Source organism: Trachypithecus francoisi, unplaced genomic scaffold (assembly GCF_009764315.1).
Source record: "Trachypithecus francoisi isolate TF-2019V2 unplaced genomic scaffold, Tfra_2.0 Lachesis_group13, whole genome shotgun sequence".
Lineage (NCBI taxonomy): Eukaryota > Metazoa > Chordata > Mammalia > Primates > Cercopithecidae > Trachypithecus > Trachypithecus francoisi.
In genome coordinates this window covers 80,569,253-80,590,685 of record NW_022681458.1, presented here as the reverse complement: position 1 = coordinate 80,590,685, position 21,433 = coordinate 80,569,253, and the positions used below count along the sequence as shown (strand labels likewise).

At 40.8% G+C, this 21,433-nt stretch overlaps 1 protein-coding gene across 3 annotated transcripts in view; it reads right to left on the bottom strand.

The window, feature by feature from the left end:
- DPP4 (dipeptidyl peptidase 4) overlaps positions 1-21,433 on the bottom strand; it is an 85,368-nt gene that overhangs the window by 55,287 nt on the left and 8,648 nt on the right. For 2 of the 3 annotated variants that reach the window (XR_004441738.1, XM_033231300.1), the window contains exons 3-4: positions 679-777; positions 187-278 (exon numbers count right to left, since the gene is read on the bottom strand). Coding sequence is in view for 2 of the 3 variants with exons in the window: in XM_033231300.1 (XP_033087191.1) it covers positions 187-278; positions 679-777 (191 nt within the window). In the remaining variant the exon portion in view is untranslated. The remainder of the gene's footprint in view (positions 1-186; positions 279-678; positions 778-21,433) is intronic. The other variant, XM_033231301.1, reaches the window with a different exon arrangement.

Genomic DNA, 21,433 nt, shown 5'->3' with positions numbered 1-21,433 from the left:
AATCGTCAAAGGAGACTAAAAAGTAGTCAAGGCAGGGAGCATTTCAAGAAGGAGAGAAAGATCCACTTTGCCATATGCTGCAGAAATAGTCCAACAGGTTGAGAAATGACAGTACTCGTGATTTCAAAGGTAATGAAAAAAATCCCCAGAATTCTATGCGTGAATTAATTATGTGATTAAACATACAAATGTACTGTTCTCCAAGAAAACCGAGCTGTTTCCATATTCAGCATTGAATACCAAGATATTATTTTCTTGTTTGTAGAGATATTCATGATCTAAAGAGAGAAAACAACCAGATCAAAATTTCAAGTTGTTACTAAACATCTTCATAAGCTGAAAATTATAGAATACAATTTAAGTTCACAAATACCAAATAGGCATTTCTAAGTTGAGAAAACATGAATGATATTATACTAACATTCATTCATTTTTTCATCATTATTGTCAAGGTTTCAATTCACATTTAATTTTTTATTGTACATGTCAAAGAAATATTTGAGTTTCTTTCAGTCTTTCTCCCTTTGCACTTCAAGTAGAAAAAAAAAAAAAAAAAACTCTCCATAGAGGTTTTAAAAACAAGGATTACCTCTTCTGAGTGCCATAAAAGCACCCTACATCTCAACCTAACTAGAATGAACGTAAGCATAAAATCTGCCCTACTCAAAAAATTCTTACCTGAAATCCATCGCAAGGAGTATAACTTCAGTCTATAAGTATTTTTTAAGTAATCAGTTAGAGTGTAAGTTTTGCGACTGTCAGCTGTAGCATCATCTGCTGGTTGAGAAAAAGAGCCAAATGTTCAGTAAGATGGAATAACCTAAGTTTTGGATAAAATAAACAAATGGATCGCTACAATAAACCCTGCTCACAAAATTCAGAAACACCCTCACAAAATGCAAGACACATTTTAAAAGACTTCAGACTGAATGGATGGAGTAAAAATCATTGAACTATGAAGTGTGTGTGTGTGTGTCTGTTTCACTGTGCTGTATTGTGCTACACTAGTGCACTTTACTGTGAAGGTCTAGATCAGCAATGTCCTATAGAAACACAATGTAAGTATATTTTCTAGTAGCTATATAAGAAACACAACCTTAAGGTAAAATTAATTTTAGTAGCATATTTTATTTAGCGCAATACATCCAAAATATCATTTTGCCATGTAACGAATATTTAAATGTTATGAGAACTTTCGTGCTCTTTTTTTCATTCTAACTCTCAAATCTGATATGTAGTTTATACTTACAGCATATCTCCATCTGACTAGGTACATTTTAAGTTAATAGTTACATGTGACCACATGTTCAATGACTACTGTGGTGGATGGCCTGGAGCTAGATCATCCTTTTCGGACACTTTGGGGCCCAGTTACAGGCCCTCCTGCTTCTCAGAGACCCTTAGGACATGCTGATCACCCAATTCAGGGATCTTCATCAGTATCATTACTTTTCTTTGAACTTAACAGAATTTGTGTGGTTCTGTATTCTACTACTGGTGACCCAAATTCAAAGTCTGAAAATCATTTTTGATACCTGTCTGTTTTTCCACCATGCCCATCTAATTGACCTTCTTGATTATTCCTGCAAATTTTTTTTTTCAGGTATCCCTGCCATTAGATTCTCCCAATTCTATCCCTTCTCTGCACCACCACTAGAATAATTTTTCTAAACCACTACTTTCATTCTGGTGATCCCTTCTCCAAAAGTTTTCAATGTTTCCCCATTGCCTACAGGAAGAAGATTAACACTCCTTAGCCTGACACTCACAGCACTCCACAATTGACACAAGAGTGTCTTATGTCACTCTCTCCTTGCAGGTACCATCTCATTCACTCTTATGACCTACACACTGAACCTAGAAGATTTTCTTGGGCTTTTCCACCTCTGCTCCTTTTTCTAAACCACTTCTCTGCAGTGTCTTCCCTGCTTTCCTGGTTGTCAGAATCACTACCCTCCAATTCCCATCTCTTTCATGAAGACTTTTTAGTTCTGCCCCCTCTGACTTTTGCCCCAACACTACTAATTTGGCTCTTGTCATTTAACGACAAAATAGTTGACAACTCTTTTCCTCTGCCTACCCATGTGGTGTCCTCAGTTAGGCCATGTAGTCTTTGAAGACAAGGCTTTGTTGCTTGTTCATTTTAATTTTTACATCAACCTTTAGCCGCTAACACAGTTCAATTCCACAGTAGGCACACACTCAAAGAGGTTTTATTGGTTGATGTAGGATATCATCCTAGAAGCATAATCAAGCCAACTTGATTCCTCTTCTCCAATCCCAGAGTCTGTCCACAAATGAAAGAGCTTAAAGTATTTTTTCTCAAATCCTCTACTTTTTCCACATATACACAAACATACACTCACATAATCAGCCACCATTATAAAATTCCTGTAACTGCAGTTCTTACAATTTGTGGGACTAGGAAGCCAGCAGCCCTGTCTCTTGTTAATTTTCTTGCAGGAAATGCCTCCCTTGTAATTTTCTTACAGAGAATGCTCTTTCAAACAATGTTCTTAAAATTTTATTTCTTCAAATCTGGTACACATACACCATGGAATACTATACAGCCATAAAAAGGAACAAGATCGTGTCCTTTGCAGGGACGTGAATGAAGCTGTAAGTCATTATTCTCAGCAAAGTAACACAGGAACAGAAAACCAAACACCACGTGTTCTCACTTTTAAGTAGGAGGTGAACAATGAGAATACATGGACACATGGTGAGGAACAACCAACACTGGGGCCTGTTGGGGGTGGGGGTGGGGGTGGGGGTGGGGGTGGGGGTGGGGGTAGGGAGAGGGAGAGCATCAGGAAGAATAGCTAATGGACTCTGGGCTTAATACCAAGGCGATGGGTTGATCTGTGTTGCAAACCACCATGGCACATGTTTACCTACATAACAAACCTGTACATCCTGCACATGTACCTTGGAACTTAAAATAAAAGTTGAAAGAAAAAAGAAAAAAGATAAGAAGACTTCTGAGGTGGGCCATTCCCTCGGTTAAAAATGACAAAGCTTTCTGTTTTCAACGTTATAAGTAACGATAATAAAGAAAATACAGGTTCAAGCTGAAGATTAAAAAAAAATTTTATTTCTTCAGCTCTTATCTGATAATAACCTTGTATCTGCCTAAAACAACCTTGTTTCAAGACATAAAAATGCTACATTTCACTTTATTACTTTATTGATTTTATTTAAACCTTGTTAGTTTAATAAGTTAAAGAGAGCTTTAAAAAAGCAAACTATTTTTTTTTTTTTTGGTCAATTTATTCCTGCATTTCATCCGTAAAAGTTAGTAGAAGATTCGTGTTTGCTAGCAGAAATATAGCAAGAGCGTAAAATCTGCCCTTGAATTTGCCAACCTTCAAACAAGAAGTAAAGCCTTATGTTACAGAAAATATTTGCAACCCATATTGGGAATAGGAACTGGATTTGTTGACAAAATACTCTCAATTGCTTGTATTCATCCGACCACTCTTGCATGCATCAAATAGTTAAAAAGTGAGTACTATTCAAAAAATACTATTAAGGAGTTATATTCTGTTTTTTTTTGTTTTTGTTTTTGTTTTGTATTTTTTTTTTTTTTAGTAGAGACGGGGTTTCACCGTGTTAGCCAGGATGGTCTCGATCTCCTGACCTCATGATCCCCCGGTCTCGGCCTCCCAAAGTGCTGGGATTACAGGCTTGAGCCACCGCGCCCGGCCAAAGATGTGGTTTTTTTTTTTTTTTTTTTTTTTTTTGAGACGGAGTCTTGCTGCGTCGAGTGCAGTGGCGCGATCTCGGCTCACTGCAAGCTCCGCCTCCCGGGTTCACGCCATTCTCCCGCCTCAGCCTCCGAGTAGCTGGGACTACAGGCGCCCGCCATCTCTCCGGGCTAGTTTTTTTTGTATTTTTAGTAGAGACGGGGTTTCACCATGTTAGCCAGGATGGTCTTGATCTCCTGACCTCGTGATCCACCCGCCTCGGCCTCCCGAAGTGCTGGGATTACAGGTTTGAGCCAACGCCCGGCCAAGGAGTTATACTCTGTTATCAAGAGGCTACATTTTCAATAAACTACATTTTATTAGTTTAAAATGTACATAAACACACCCCTAAATGAGTGTAATTTGAAATACAGATGATTATCGACATCCACAATCCTGATAGTCTGCTGATGTAGATATCTAGACAGATCTGCACACACACATATATGTATATATAAAAAAATAGATATATCAACATGGAACATCTATCAATAACTCTTGATTTTGTAAGAAAGGAATTAACTTAATACCTATAAAAGATCACATATAGTATTATCTCATTTAAATGCATCTCACTTAAAGGTATTTACCCAGGTTTTTCAGGCAACACAGTTACATTGGGAATGTTGAAATAATTGAGGCAAAATTCCTTTGACAGCACTTGCTGCCCGGGGTGCTTCATCTTGAATTCATGATGTGCTCCTCCCTGTGCACTTAACTCACCTGCCCTCCTCAGACCTTGCTGGGTTCATTCGCTCACAAGTCCAGTTCATTCTCTCACAAGTCTATAGCTTTTTTTTTTTTTTTTTTTTTTTTTGACAGGATCTCTCTCATGTTGTACAAGGTGGAGTGCAGTGGCACAATCACGGCTCACTACAGCCTCGACCAGCCAGGCCCAAGTGAGTCTCCCACCTCAGCCTCCTGAATAGCTGGGACTACAGGCACACACCAGGCTAATTTTTGTATTATTAGTAGAGACAGGTTGTTGCCATGCTGCCCAGGCTGGTCTCCAACTCCTGGCCTCAAGCAATCCTCCCACTTTGGCCTCCCAAAATGCTGGGATTACAGGCATGAGCCGCTGCACCTAGCGCAGTCCACAGTTTGAAAGCCCATCATCTCTACCACATTCAGGTTCCCTTCTGCTCATGATGGCTCCCTGTGAATTGGATCCATAGGCTCATTTCCCAGATATCAACTCTGATGGCACACTTAACTAGAGTTTAGGACATTCCTGCAAACCCCAGGCTTACACTGGTCTGTGTCAGGCTCACTCAGCTGCTTTGGAATAACCCTGCAGTCCAGTTTCCACATATTAGCTGCCAGTCCAAGAGCAGTGCGGCTAAATTGGAGCAAGCAGAGCAACACAAATGTTCCTTGTTTTTTGCCTTGCCGTTTGATAAGCAGGGCACATTGGAACACAGTTTTGAAACATCAAGATACGCGAGTTCTGTGAGACAAGAATGCCAACTCCAGGTTTTGACCTTTAGCAAGTTCATAGTTTGCTGCCAAGTTACAACCTATTTTGTCAAACTCCTATAAGACATGCTCATGATTCGTCTTCCTTGTCTACTTGCTCACTGACAGGGCACTGCTGTGGCAGCAGATGAAGGTCTTTGGCTGCTTGCATGGTTTTCTTAGTTCGGCCTGGGACATGTTCATTTGACTTATCAGTTCAAAGCATTGTGCAGCCAAGTAAAGCACTTAATCATATGTTACCCATCAGTTTATACAGAAACTCGAGTTTCAAATCTTTAATTTAAAAATAAAAATATAGATTTATAAGTTTATACTTTTCTTCTTCAGCTAAAGCAACTATTAGCTTGAACCATATGAAAATACCATTTTTGTTAGTTAAAAAAGGTAGAATAGCGGCATTTAAAATGGCTCAATCTAATAATAAATTCTTATCAAAGTGTTAAGGTATCTTAATGAATCCTTGCTGTAGTGTCAAAATTATTTCTGAAAAACAATAATTCCAGAATGATAAAATCCAAATAAGATAGTAGTATAGTTCCATGGGATATCCTTGCTTTGATCAATTGCAAGATATTTTGAATATTGTCATCCGTTCATACTAAACATTTTTGTCTATATTAAATTGACATATAATGTTTCCACTTCACAAAAATAAACTGTTTTGGTAAATAAATGGCTAATGAAATACATCTAAAAAGAAATGTGCTTGTTACAGCGCATAACTGTGTAAAGTTGTTAAAAACAGGCAAAAGAGATATCTGGTTATAAAGTTCCTGTGTTCCATACGGTAATCAGCTAACATTCCATATTGATGCTTGTATCTATGATGGGTATAAAGAAATAAAACGAGTGTTACTTCAAAATTTGCTCTAGCAAATTAACGGCCTTGACACAGGGGTGGTGGAAGAAAAATCAAGGAGGTAAAAGAAGAAACTGACTGAATGTCCCCTCGTCCTGTGGCTATATCCTCCAGCAGCACATGCAGGCTGCCACCCATCTCCATAGATTCAACAAACACCAGTCAAGGGGTTCAGCAGCTAGTTGCTTTGAATCAGAGAGCCTGGATTTGACACCAGGTCCATTTCTTGCCTTGGGGCCTTGGGAAAATTACTGAATCTTTGCTATGATTTGAAAGATGGTGTCCCTTCCAAAACTCACGTTGAAACTTAATCTCCATTGTGGTAGTGTTGAGAGGTGGGGCCTCTTTGGGAAGTGATTAGTGCTTCATAAAAGGGCTGAACGGAGGCCAGGTGCTGCAGTTCACGCCCGTCATCCTAGCACTTGGGAGGCCGAGGTGGGCAGATAACCTGAGGTTAGAAGTTCGAGACCAGACTGACCAACATGGAGAAACCCTGTCTCTACTAACAATACAAAATTAGCAGGGTGTGGTGGCACATATCTGTAATCCCAGCTACTCAGAAGGCTGAGGCAGGAAGATTGCTTGAACCCGGGAGGCGGAGTATTGGTGAGCTGAGATAGCGCCATTGCACTCCAGCCTGGGCAATAAGAACGAAACTCCGTCTCAAAAAAAAAAAAAAAAGTTGGAGGCGGGGGCTCTGGAGGGAACTCGCTGCTGCCTTTGTGGCCCTCTACCTTTCACCATGTGGGGATGCTGCCTCGAGAGACAATGCTGTCAATGGGGTGGGACCTCACCAGACACTGACCTGCCCGCACTTTAATCTCGGACTTCTCAGCCTCCAGAACTGTGAGAAATACATTTCTGTTCTTTAAAGGTTACCCATTCTTAGGTATTTTGTTATAACAAGACAAATGGACCTAGAAAGAAATTGGTACCAGAGAAATGGAGTGTTGCTGTTACAGATACCTAAAAATGTGGAAGTGGCTTGGAACTGGGTAATGGGTGAGGCTGGAATCATTTTGAAGAGCAGGCTAGAAAAAGCCTAGATTACATCTACAGAGTGTTAAACACAATTCTGGCGAGGGCTCAGAAGAGGAGAGCTGTGGATAGAGCCTCGGTCTTCTTAGAAATTATCTAAGTGATTGTGATCAGAATGCTGGTAGAAATATGGCAGTAAAGGACGCTTTTGATGAGATCTCAGACAGAAATAAAGATCTCATTGGAACTGGAGAAATGGTCATTCATACCAGAAAGTGGCACTTGGCTGCATTGTGTCTGTGCCCTTCTGGAAGGCAGAATTAGAGGATAAACAAGGATGTCTGGCAGAGGAAAAAAACACGTTCAGGGTGCTGAATGGTTTCTCCTGACATCCTATAGGAAAACGTGAGAAGAGAGAAACAAATTAAAGACAGAATTCATAATCATAAGGGAAGATTTGGAAAAGTCTCAGCCTGGCCTGATCCTGCTCAGGTTGTAAAGACAAAAATGCAAGTTCAGAGAGAATACCAAGGGTGTGGCCAAGCAATGTTTAAGTTTAATAAGGAGATTAGTATGGAAAATAGGAAGCCAGATGCTATTCATCAGGACAATGGAACAATGACCCTGAAGGCAGTTTGGAGATTATTGCTACTGCCCCTCCCATCACAGGCCCAGACTGCCACGGCCTAGGGCAGGGGTGTCCAATGTTTTGGTTTCCCTGGGCCACAAGGGAAGAAGAATTGTCTTGGGCCACACATAAAATACACTAACACTAACGATATCTGAATAACTTAAAAAAAAAAAGAAAATCACAAAAATAACTCAGAATGTTTTAAGAAAGTTTACAAATTTGTGTTGGGCTGCATTCAAAGCTGTCTGGCCACATGCCACCCGTAGGCCACAGGTTGGACAAGCTTGGCCTAGGGGAAAGAACTATGTCAAGAAAAGGAGCCTTGGGCACCCATGGGACCCCATCATTGACTCCCCTGCACCTCCTCGTCTCTGCTCTCAGCATTCTGGTGCAGCACTCTTCAGCTGCCACACATGTGACTCAAGCAGGCTGAGCTGCCGCTCTAGCATGTACAGGCTATAAACCTTGGCAGCATCCATGTGGTGCTAATTCTGCAGGAGCATAGAGTGCACAAGCATGGGGACATGGCTACCTCCTCCTAAATGTCAAAAGATTCCTCTGAAATGCTAGTGGCCCACGCAGAGAACTGCCACAGGAGCTACTGCAGAGTCCCAACTAGGGCAGTGCTTAATGGAGCTGCTGGGCAGGGCCACCCTTGAGGCCCCAGAACTGTAGTCACCAGCATGCAATGTCAGCCTGGGAGAGCCACAGGCACAAGACTTCAATCCATGAGAGCTACACCATGGGCCGTGCCCAGCAAAGCCATATTGGGGCCGTGGGTGGTCCTCTGAGGTCTTGGGAACCCAATCACCACCCTAGCATGTCTGAAACATGGGACATGGAGTCAAAGATTATTTTTAAACCTCAAGATGTAATGTTGTTTACCCTGTTGGGTAACTTGTTAGCCTTGGAACTTGTTAACTGTTTCTTGCTATTTCTCCCATTTGGAATGGAAATATCTATCCTATGTCTACCCCACTGTTGTATTTTGGAAGCACACAACTTGTTTGATTTCACAGATTCACAGCTGGAGAGCAATTTGCCTCAGGGTGAAGCTTACCTTGGGTTTCACCTAATTTAGGTGAAAACTAATTTAGATGAGACTCTGGGCTCTAGCCTTCTGAGTTGATGCTACAGAAAGTTAAGAGTTGGGAGGCTGTTAGGATGGAATGAATGCATTTTGCATATGAAAAGGACATGAAGTTTGGGATTCAAGGGCGAATGCTATGGTCGAGTGTACCCCAAAATTCAAGTCTTGAAACTAAATCCCTGTTGTGATATTAAGAGGTGGGACCATTTGAAGTGATTAAGTCATGAGGGCTCCCCACTCATGAATGGTTAGGTGCCTTATAAAAGGGCTGGAGGGAACTAGCCTAAGCCTTTTTGCCTTTCTACTCTTCTGCCGTGTGAGAATGCAGCACGAAGGCCCTCACCAGACACCAAATGCCAATGCCTTGATATTAAACCTCCCATCTCCAGAACTGTGAGAAAATAAATTTCTGTTGCTTATAAATTACCTAGTCTGTGGTATTTTGTTACAGCAGCACAAACTAAGACATCTTTTAAAGTTTCATTTTAAAAATCCATAACACAAGACTAATAGCCCATGGAGATTTTCAATGATTAAACGAGGTAACGTATGTTATATGCTTAGCTCAGGACTTAGAACTTAGGAAGCACCTGTAGGTATGTTACACTATGCATTGTTGTTTTTTTCCAAGCATATGCTAGGCAACCAGAATACAAAAAAGAATATAAAAGAGTCTTTCTTCTGGAGCACTTAAGAGTGAGATTAAGAATTTAACCGCAGTAAAATAAGAGCCAGTTAAGTTTCACTATGTTCATAATGAAAACTGATCCTAATAAAAAAGCATGAGATAATTACATTGAGAAAAATATTTAGGATAAGTGCAATCTAATTATTTCCTAAGGGCCAATGCATATCACTTTCTTCCTTCTATTAATACATGCCTAACACCATCCGTAGCATCCATATTGGAAGTCAGCAGTTTTGAGTATGAAGGGAAAACATTGGACCTAATGGAATTAGAGGATGTCTGAAGACTGATATTTCTCTGATTACTATACATAAGAGACGTTAGAATACAATCACAATAGCAGATTTACCTTCTCAACAAAAGGACACTGTGGTACGGCTGGATGCAGTGGCTCATGCCTGTAATCCTAGCACTTTGGAAGGCTGAGATGGGTGGATTGCCTGAGCTCAGGAGTTCGAGACCAGCCTGGGCAAAATGGTGAAACCCCGTCTCTACTAAAATACAAAAATAAAAGTTACCCAGGCATGGTGGTGGGCACCTGTAATCCCAGCTACGCAGGAGACTGAAGCACGAGAGGTTGCAGTGAGCCGAGACTATGCCACTGCACTCCAGCCTGGGCAATAAAGTGAAACTCTGTCTCAAAAAAAAAAAAAAAAGAACACCGTGGTACATCCAGGGGCATATGATAAATGCATTCCATCTAGCTGGAGGCTGTAGAATGTTGGGACTGTCAGATGATCAAACTTTGGTTAGGGACATAATCACGTTCCAATGTGTTCACCTGAAATAATACAATGCACATTTCCCTGAACAGCAACACTTTGAAAAAAAAAAAAACATTTTAATGGGTTTTAGCACCCCTCCTCCTCCACCTCCTCCTCCTTTCCACTTCATCCACACTGGCCACCCAGTGGCCAGACACACCAGGCTCATGCCTGCCTCAGGGACTTTGCACTTGCTATATGCTCTTCCTGTAATGTTCTTCCCCAAGATACGGCCAGGGCTTGCTTCCTCACCTCCTTCAGGTGTTTATTCAAATGCCACACTCCTTCCCTGGACTGGCACTGCAGCCTTCTCCCCCATGGTATTCTCTACTACTCTTTCCAGCATTAGTCATTTTTTCCTTAGCAATGATACCATATAACTTATTATACATTTTACTTTTTTATATTGTTCACTCTCTGCCTCCCTTAATTGGAGGTAAGCTCCATGAGGGCACTGATTTTATTTTGTTTCATTCAGTTTACTATTATATTGCTGCAGCCTAGAACAGTGCCTGGTGCACAGTAAGCACTCAATAGTTGTTGAATGAAAACATAAAAGTCAGACAATCTGAAAATAAGAACCAACAGCTCCAAACACAATACGTGAACTCCAAGTGGCTGTAGTGTAGGAAAAGGAGTGAGCTTAGCCAGACAGAACTAGACACATGGAGCACAGGAGCCTCTGAAACAGCCTTTGCAAAAATTATGACAGTGAGAGAAATCTAAACTAATTGACTCCATCTTGCTTCTAACCTCACAAGCTAACTACCTTTGCTCATTACTGGGTGTAGGCCAAGCAAACTATGGAAGAAATTTCGTTTATAGTTTAACTTTGAAGCAAGGATGATAATAGTCCCTCCCCAAACTGGCCCACTCTGAGGACTGAGATTGCCTTTCTAAGACTAAGAAAAAGCCACAACTGAGGATTGCAGGAAGGGCCTGAATTCTGCCAAGAATTCAGGCTAGTAATTAAATGATAACCAGCCGTTATTCCAGAGGTCAGAAGATTTGTAACTTTCCCAACTGCTCTTATAGATAACATCACTATTGTCAGGTTGTCAAGACCTAAGATTGGTCTTTGAGATATTTTTCAGACTTTTGCATTCAGGTGGACCTGCTGACTCCACCTGGACCTGTGACTCATACCAAGGAACTAAATCAAGCAGTCTTGTGACCCTCACCCAGAAAATGACTTAGTGCACAAAGACCATTTTGGAAACTCCTATGATTTCATCCCCAAACAATCAACAGCACCCATTCCCTAGCCTCCTGCCTACAAAATCATCCTTAAAAACCCTAGCCTCCAAGCTTTGAGGGAGGCAACTTGAGAACTGTCTCCTGTCCTTTCACTTGGTTGGTCCTGTGATTATGAAATTCTCTGTTGCAATATCCCTGTCACAGAGAATTGGTTTTATCTGTGCAGCAGGTAGGAAGAACCTGTCAGGCTATTACAACTCAGGTTCTAGACCACCACTAGCTACTGTTAGGTCAGCACACTTCTGTAAGCCTGAGCCAGTCACCTACTGATTTTCACCTCCGAATATACATATCCTTCCTTGCTCAGTGATTCTGGGGAAGGGTTTTAAAGCTGTATTTCCAAGAAGCCTCATCTGCAGGATTCTTGCTAGATTCTGTTAATAGGGAAAAATAGAGAAAAAATTAGATGACAATTAGAGAAGAGGAGGGACTCCTCCTTTCCTCTTTCTTGCTGACAGCATGCACCCAGCAGTAGCACCTGCTCTAGCCTTTAGCTTCCTTTGTAATATCCAGAATCTGCTTCATCATGCCTCTCAGAGGTACCAGTAGCAGCTGGGGGGATTATAAACTTTAGAGCTTTGATCTGAGATCTTCTGTGTTCCTCTTCTTCCTCTTTGTTCCCAAGCCCTAGAGGTGACTCCTTCCTGCAGTTACTCTTTCTCAGTTACCTCAGAGTTCCTCTTTTGCTCTTTTATCTGTGTAACGAATTTTCATATTAAATCTCTCTGCTGAAATATCTAGTGAGATTTCTTTTTTTTTTTTTTTTTTTTTGAGACAGAGTCTCACTCCGTCACCCAGGCTGGAGTGCAGTGGTGCAATCTCGGCTCACTGCAACTGCTGCCTTCCTGGTTCAAGTGATTTTCCCGTTTCAGTCTCCCAAGTAGCTGCAACTTCAGGCATGTGCCACCACATCTGGCTAATTTTTGTATTTTTAGTAGGGATGGGGTTTCACCATGTTGGGCAGGCTGCTCTTGAACTCCTGGCCTCAGATGATCTGCCTGCCTCAGCCTCCCAAAGTGCTGGGATTACAGGCCTGAGCCACCATGCCTGGCCTCTAGTGTGATTTCCCTAACTGATATAAGAACTTATTCATCTTACCTATTATGATGAAATTAAATAGAACTTAAAGCTGTTGGAACTTTAGGTTATTTTGAGCCTTGAGAGGTATGTGGCCTGAGTCACATATCATGTAGCTGTAACTTCTGCTTTTTCCCGTAAATGACTAGAAAAGACCTTGTGGTGCCAGAGGTAGGAACCCCTCAGATCATCACCCCTGCTCATGGAAAGTTAAAGCAATTTTAGCTGGAATATACCAATCTGTAACCAATAATATCACTATAATACACATACTGACCTTGTGTGGAAAATGTTGCAACCCTGCTAACTGCCTATATGAGTGAAACTTTCAACTCCTCACTTTGTAATGCTAACCCCATTTGTCTGGAGTATGTTTTCCGAGAGGTCATCCTCAAGCTTTGCATTTGAATAAACTCTACATTTAATCGTTTTTCTGAATCTCATTATTTAAGTTAGACATTATAAAGAAAGTATTTTTAAGTGGTAAGAATACAACATCTAGACCTGGAGTTGGCACACATTTTCTTAAATGGCTGGTTGGTCAATAGTGTAGGCTTTGTGGGCCTTACAGTCTTTAGTCTCTGTTATAGTTACTCAAGTCTGCCATTGTAACTTGCAGGCAGCCACAGCCAGTCTGTGAGTGAGTGGGCACAGCTGTGTTCCCATAAAACTTTACTTTTACAACATCAGGTGGCCAGTCCTGACTATAGTTTGACAACCTCATCTAGACATTCCCCAAAATTGTGAGTGACATTAAAACAAAAACAAAAACTTCTCACAGGACTGGATTTGAAAGACAGATGTTGAGATTGAAACTCCAGTTACCCTGAAACAATATCAGCATACGACTCCAATATAGGTAGCAGAAAAGTGAAAGTGGGCAGAATATTTATGTCTCAGTATTCAAGTATCAGATATCTATTTTCATCTTAACCCAAATATGAACATGTTGGTAAAGAAATGCAAGGCTAAGACCGAACTGAGCCCAGTTACATTGCCTGGTTCCCTCTGCTATCACAGCAGGGTCAGGAAGCTCTACACACACAGGCAGCCAGCACTAAGCAAGGTGGCAGGACTGCTTTATCCCTTTGTGAAATGAAATTTTTTTTTTTTTTTCTGATTATAGTCACTCCCTCTTTTCTTGGTAGAACTTTTTCTGGGAATAAACAAGACTGATGATACAATAATGGCCCAAACTAATATGTACAGGGCTTTTATGCCCCATGAAGTTGACTGGCATTAGGCTGTGTAATCCGAGGTAATGATAAACACTTAAAAGGTGCAAAGTTCTTAAGTGTATGACTAAATGACCCACAGGTCCGTGAAACATGCAACTATTTTAGCAGAGGGCTAGTTTCTCTTGACATATACATAAAAGCAGTTGTAGTGGGACTTCCATGGAGGTTATTAGAGTGCAAACTAAGAAAGATCAGCTCATGTTTGAAAGAAAACTGAATAAAGGAAATCTGTGTTTATGGAAACTGAAAGCTCTAACACTGACTCATTGAAGAAGTCTCCTGAAGATTTATAAGTGTAATCAACAAGGCTATTCTTTGTGACAAGCATTTGTCATCCCCGATATAAGAAAAAACAATCACTGGAAAACAAAACTGCCACAGGAATTGCCCCATTCCTAGTATTTGCCAGGCAAAACATTCAGGAGCTGTTAAAACAAACAAACAAAAATGTTATAAATATATAAAGAATAATAATTACACATTCTTATGGTGTTCTTCTAGTTTACTGGGTTGTTCTAGGCAATGCAGACTTTCAACTCATTTATTCTTCTTATGCTCATTCCCATTTTACAAATAAGGAGACTGAGGCACAGACAGGCATAGCCAGTAACTAGACTAAAATCCTGTGATTAGTATGCACCAAAGCCACATTTGGACTAGGCAATATGGCACCAAAGCCTGTGCTTACAATCACTCTTCTAAAACTCTCTAAATCTTTGGGACAGTGATTGCATGTGGTAAATACTTTCTTGGCATTTTTTGTGAATTGGGTGTTATGGAGTGTTTACATTCAGTGTTTGTAACTATTTTAAATAAGCAAGCTGGTAGTATCATGAGGACTTGGGTCAGCTGAAACTTAATTTGTTCTGCTTCAAAGTCAAAAGAGTGCAAATTCTCTCAGAAAATTCTAGAATGTTTGCTCTGGACAGTAAGAAGGATGGCAACACTATGGCTTCCTAGAAAGGAAGTTATACCATCTCTATTCTCTTTTCCATGGGAATACCCAATAACTTTTATCATCTTTTCCCTGAACTCATAAAAAAGTAGTCATGTAAGCTTTAAAATAGGTTTCTTTTCTTCCCTTTCTTTCATGTTTCCTAGATTTTATATATTATACAACGTTGAACAACTCAGGTCCTGCAGTATACATTTTGAAAAAATTATTAAATTAGCCAACAAAAAAATTCAATGATTCCTCCTTTACAGCAAAAGCTACCATAAGAAGCTTATTTTCTACCAAGCACATCAGTTCTCTGGTATCTGTCCCTCCTGCCATTGTTTAACTCTTTCCTTAGAACTCCGAGGGAGAGGTGAGCTTCCTTCGCGATCGTTCCACACCCCAATCTGTGACTCATGCTTGTCTTCTTGTTCCCAAGGAATTTTTTTAATCTTACCTTTTCCCTCTAAAACACCCTTCCCTTCCTTCCTTCCTTCCTTCCTTCCTCCTTCCCTCCCTCCCTTCCTAGCTTCCTTCCTTCCTAGAGTCCTTCTTTCCTAGCTTCCTTCTTTCCCTCCCTCCCTCCCTTCCTTCCTTTCTTCCTTCCTTCCTTCCTTCCTTCCTTCCTTCCTTCTTCCTTCTTTCCTCCTTTCCTTCCTTCCTTCCTCTCTCTCTCTCTTTCTTACTTGAGACAAGGTCTCACTCTGTCACCCAGGCTAGAGTGCAGTGGCACTATCATGGCTCACTAAAGCCTTGAACGAACTCCTGGGCATCCCAAAGACCTAGGATTACATGTGTGAGCCACTGTGCCCAGCTGCATCTTCAGTTTCTTTCCACTGCTCACTTCTGCTCTACGGTTAAGCATGCAGGGTGTGTATCGATCTTAAAGAAATACTTATCTGAACCTGCTGCATCCTCAAGCCATCTGGACAAACTTCTCAACCAAACAATCTACATTCATGGCCTTCATTTTCCTACTATTCCTCTGCATGCCTCTTGATCTATCCCTTACTACTTAGTCCACATTCATTTCTCTCTCCTCATCTTATTAAAATGTTTATTTTCTGTACCACATATTTTGCCAATTAATCAAGTAATTTTATATCTATTTAAGTACTTTAACAATCTTTTCTTAACTAAACTATTAATAAGCCATGAGGATGAAAGTATTGTATCTTTTTTCAAACAGTTGCTAGCACTTACAAATTGTAGGTATACACAATTTAGTACTGAGTGGTTTATAAATATAAGAATTTTAATCAGAATTGCAGCAACATTAATAAATGTTCATTAAAAAATTTTTTCTTGCATGAGCTCCAAGATAACTTCTTTAATTCACCAAACATTTACTTAGCACTCACTGTGTTATTCAGTGTTCTGGGCATTAGAGACATCACAGTGAATAAAGCATGAAAAACTCCTGCCCTTACGAAACTTACATTTTAACTGGGGGAGACATACGAACAGAAAATGAGTAAGTAATGCCATATGTTAGGTGGTAACAAGTGCCATGGAGCCTTCACAATGGAAAGCCAATGAACAGGGTTAAGCAGAGAAGGACATGATTTGACTTATGTTTAAATACGATCACCAGCCTAGGCACGATGGCTTACACCTATAATCCCAGCACTTTGGGAGGCTAAGACAGGTGGATCACCTGAGGTCAGGAGGATGAGACCAACCTGGCCAACATGGCAAAACCCCATCTCTACTAAAAAATACAAAAAAAAAAAAAAAAAAAAATTAGCCGGGTGTGGTGGTGCATGCCTATAGTACCAGCTATTCGGGAGGCTGAGGTAGGAGAATCACTTGAACCCGGGAGGCGGTGGTTGCAGTGAGTCCAGACTGCATCACTGCACTCCAGCCTGGGTGACAGAGCAAGAATCTGTCTCAAAATAAATAAATAAATAAATAATAAATTAAAACAATTTGATCACTATATTATTAATAGTTTTCTATTACTATGTAACAAATCACCACAAACTTAGTGACTTAACACAGTACACATGTATCAGTTCAGAGTTCTGTAAGTCAGCAGTCCAGCCCATTTTGCTGAGTTCTCTGTTCAAAGTATTGTGAGGTTAAAATCAAAGTTTTGACTGGAATGAGTTGTCAGCTGGAGGCTCTGGGGAAAAATTACCTGCTTCCAGGCTCACACAGGTTGTTGGCAAAATTCAGTTCATTGAGGTTGTGAGAGTGAAGTTCTCATTTACTTGTTGACTACAAGCCAGGTTGCTCTCACCTCCTAGAGATGACCCACATTCCTGGCCATATGGCCCCTCTGTCTTCCAAGTCAGCAATGGCATGTCAAATCCTTCTCATGCCTGGGATTCCTGACTGCCTGTTCTGTGACTAGTCAGAGAAACTCTGCTTTTAAACGGTTCATGTGATTCAGTCAGGCCCAAGCAGGTAATCTCCCTTTCTTAAAGCTGACTGTGCATTATAACGAAACTTAACTACAGGAAGAAAATCCATCATAGCCGCAATCTCAGAGATTAGTACACAGGAGGGGAGGCGGGAGTTCTTGGGGGTCATCTTAGAATTCTGCCTACCACAATCACCTTGTCTGTTGTGTTGAGAATACACCACAGGGGGAAGTAAGAAAAAGAAAGAGAGATGTTGGCAATAATTTAGGGGACGGGCAATTGTGTCTTTGACCAGGGTAGTAGGAGATGAGGTGGTGAGGTATGGTCAAACTCTGAGAGAATATGAAGATACAGATGATAAAACTGCTGACGCATTGGATGTGACTTGTGAATGAAAGAGAGGAGTTGAGGAGAACTTGCATGGATATTGGCCTCAGTAGCTACAAAGTGGAATTGCCACTTGCTGAGATAAAATATACTAAGGGAAAACAAAGTGTTTTAGAAGATGTCAGTACGAGATGCCAATATCACCTCCGAATGGAGATGTCCAGTAAGCAGTTGTATACTGCACCTAGAGCTCAGTAAAAGGTCCGGTTTGCAGATAAAATTGGAAAGTTGCCAAGGGAGCCCCAGAGTAGTCCAAGGTGAGAAGTTGAAGATATCAGGAAGAGTACCTAAGAAGGCTGGCAAGGACTGCACAGTGAGGTAGAAGGACAACCAGGAGAGAGTGAGAGCCCTGAGGGGAGGTGGAGAAGAAGGATGACTAATTGACAGGCACATGAGACGCAGAGTGAGAAGCAACTCCAGATCGGCAACACAGAGATTAGGGACCTTGACAAGAACTGAGCTGTTTTAGTGGTGTGGTGGGGATAACCCTTATTCCAGGGGGCTTAAGAGGAAAAAAAAAAAGAAGAGGGATAACAGACGGTGATAATAGAAACTCTTTAAGAAGTTTTGTGGTAAAGAGAGCAGAGAAAGGAAGTGGTAGGTTGGCAGGGATGAGGGTGGAAAAAGATACTTTCCTTCTTATTTTTTTTTAAGAATATGAGACACTATTGCCTGTTCATGATCAAATAGGGATGGAAAAAATGATGATGCCACATGCAAAGGGATAGCTGGAGTCTAAACTTTCAGTAAGCAAAAGGGATGGGACCCACGGCGCAAACAGAGGGCTTGGTCTTGGATAGGAGCCTGAGCATTCATTCCCCTAACTTGGGAGGGGAGCCGATGCAGGTGAATGCATTGATGAGCCGGTGAGAACTGAAGTTCTCTTCTAATGGTTTCAGTTTTCTTATCAAAACAGGAAGCCAGGTCTTTAGCTATGAATTTGCATGGGGTGGAGATGTTGGAAGTTTGAGAGGAGAGGAGATACCTGGAATAGTTCACTAGAAGAGCAAGTAGTGAGTGAGCAGACAGGGAAAATAGGGCCAGATTGCCAGGAAGAAATAAAGGTCCACTGGCTGCTGGGTTCTGGGTTCTCCTTTCAGTACAGCCAAACTCTTCTCATTTTAAGAAAATCATTACCATGCAGAGTAATTTTTTCCCTGGAAATTTTAAAATAAAGATTTGAGTCATCAAGTAGATTTTTTTTTTGCCCTTGTTAGATTAAATTATAGCTTTTAGGCCTTGTGAGGTTATTTTGTTTGCTTCTGTTATTCATTTATTTATTTTATTTTTATGGTTATTAAATATTTTAAGTCCTACTTTCCTGGGTTAACTTTCGCAGATCTAAGTTTTAGCATTTTTAAAAAACTTTGCCCATCTTATTTTATGTTGACTATTTCTGCCACTTTCTGCTATTATGAACTGGATTAAATATGATAGTTTATGTGGATTTTCTAGGGGTAAATTGTGAGTAATTCCCCTCAGATGTTTCTGTCCTGCTCTATTGTCTCAGATTTATATTTTAATATTGCAATTCAATTATTTCCTCCTCTTGATCACTTAGGATGCCAAGAGAAAGAAAGAACTGAAGTCAAAATGTCCTTGAGATCAGAAAGGCAGCAACAAAGCACACTGGTTTGCAATAAACCCAGTTAGGAAAGAAAGTGAGGAGAAGGAAAGGAGAGAATTGCCGCTCCAGATTTTTGGAGATCAGAGCTGGCTTGATGTCTGTCCTCTTTTGTTGAAAAATTAAATCTTTCTAATGTAATGAAAAGAGAGCAATAACCAAATACACGATATGCCTACATAGGCCGTCCCCCCAATTTCTGTCTTTCAGAATTTTCAATTCAACTTCGGTATTTGCCCTTCTCCTTCCATGTGCTAGCAAAGGAAGATACTCTCCAGCCCTAGAAAGGTGAGTCTTGATTAGTCTAGTTCAATCACGGCAATTCTTTCTCCTTGCCAGTGATTGGTTTAGATATGGACAAGTGAGACAAATGTAGCCAATAAGATCTGAAAGTTTGTGTCCGGTCAGAGGACTTATGGAAATGGTTTTCCTCCCCGATACAGCAGAACATGAATGAGGAACAGCATCCTCTTCTGCCTTGTGAAAGAGCTGTATGAGCAAGTGCTGGGCTGAGCTGCAGAAGCCATGCTCCACCATGAGATGATGACATACTGGAGGTCAAAGGACAAAACTCCAAGGATGGCAGAGCTGAAAGGTGGAAAGGCCCCGTGTTCTTGATGTGTTCAGGCCATTACATTAACAAACTCAAGAACCACTTTACTTCTGCACTTCCAATTATAAAAGATGCTAATGACAACACAATAATAAAACACTATCATTCAAATAATTTTTGGCCAGGTATTGGGTTCCTTGAAGCCCAAAACATCCTGATACAATCCTCTTACAGCATCAGGGGACTGTAAGTCAGTGAGGACCGACATGGAGGTGCACTGCATGCCTCAGAGCCAGTTTGGTGGCTGAAGGATAGGAAGGATTGTATTAAGACCCACTAATTATTAATGCTTTATGCTCGGTTGGTTATGTAGAAACTTCCCGGGGCAGCATTTATCATTTGGTCACTAGTGCTTCCATAGCACTTTGATCATTTACTAGAAGGGCACTTAGCTCTTTTGATTATAGTTAATGTTTATGCATCCTTTAATGCTGTCAATAATTTGAGGACAAAGGCCATATCTATTGTCTTTCTATTCCTAACGACCCACAAAGTACCTGGCATGTAGAAAATCCTCAATAAATATTTGCCAAGTTGGAGAATTACCTTCTGTCAAGAAGTCTGTGCTGGGTAAGTATGAAGTAGGAGGTGTTCCTGAGCACATCCTTGAAAGGGGAAGGCTGATCCCATAGGAAAGGGGAGTTAAACTAGAGGAACCTCTGCAAACAAGCTCTTACGAAAAGGAAACAGCCAGGAGGCAAGAGAAATTCTTCACTTAAGCTATCTAGCCAGCTGTCGGAGGAGCCATCCTTACCTTCTCTTCTTCCCTCACTCTTCACATGCCTGCCCATTGTCTTACTCCAAAATCCTGCATTTCTTAAAAAAAAAAAAAACAACAACAACTTAATTTCACCTGCAATGCTACCGTCCTTGTACAAGCCACCATCATCGATCACCTGGACAAACCACACCAACCCCAAACTACTGTCCACACAAGAGCCAGAGCATATTCTTGAAATGTGAAAAGATCATATCACACTCACGTTGAAATCCTCCAGGAGCTCAAAATCATGCTTGGAATAAGAGAGAAACTCCTTTCTGTGTCTATCAGTCCTCTCTATCCCACTTTATTTTTGTCATAGCATTTGTTACCATCTGAAATTATTTTTGCACTCGCCTATAATTTGCCTGCTCTGTGGATTGTAAAGGTCCAGTGGAACAGGGACATTATCTATACTGCTTAGGGCCAGATCTTAGCTCATTTTGTGTTGCTATAAAGGAATATCTGAAGCTAGTAGTTTATTTTTTTGGAAAGGATTATTTGGATCATGATTCTGGTGGCTGGAAAGTTCAAGATTGGGTATTTGCATCTGATGATGGTCTCAGGCTGCTTCTACTCATAGCAGAAGTTAAAGGGGAGGCTGGCATGTGCTGAGATCACATGGTGAGAAAGAAAGCAAGAAAGAGGGAGGTGCCAGGCTATTTTTAATAATCAGCTGTTATGGAAACTAATAGAACAAGAACTCACTCACCCCTGTGATAGGGCTCTGATCCCATTATGCAAATACCTCTCATTAGGCCTCACCTCCAACACTGGAGATCAAATTTCAACATGACATTTGGAAGAGACAAATATGCAATCACAGCAGGCCATATTCCCCATATCTTCAGTAACACTTGACATGCAGTAAACCTTCAATAGCCATATCCCCCTACTCCCATACCTTCAGTAACACTTGACATGAAGTAAACATTTCATATA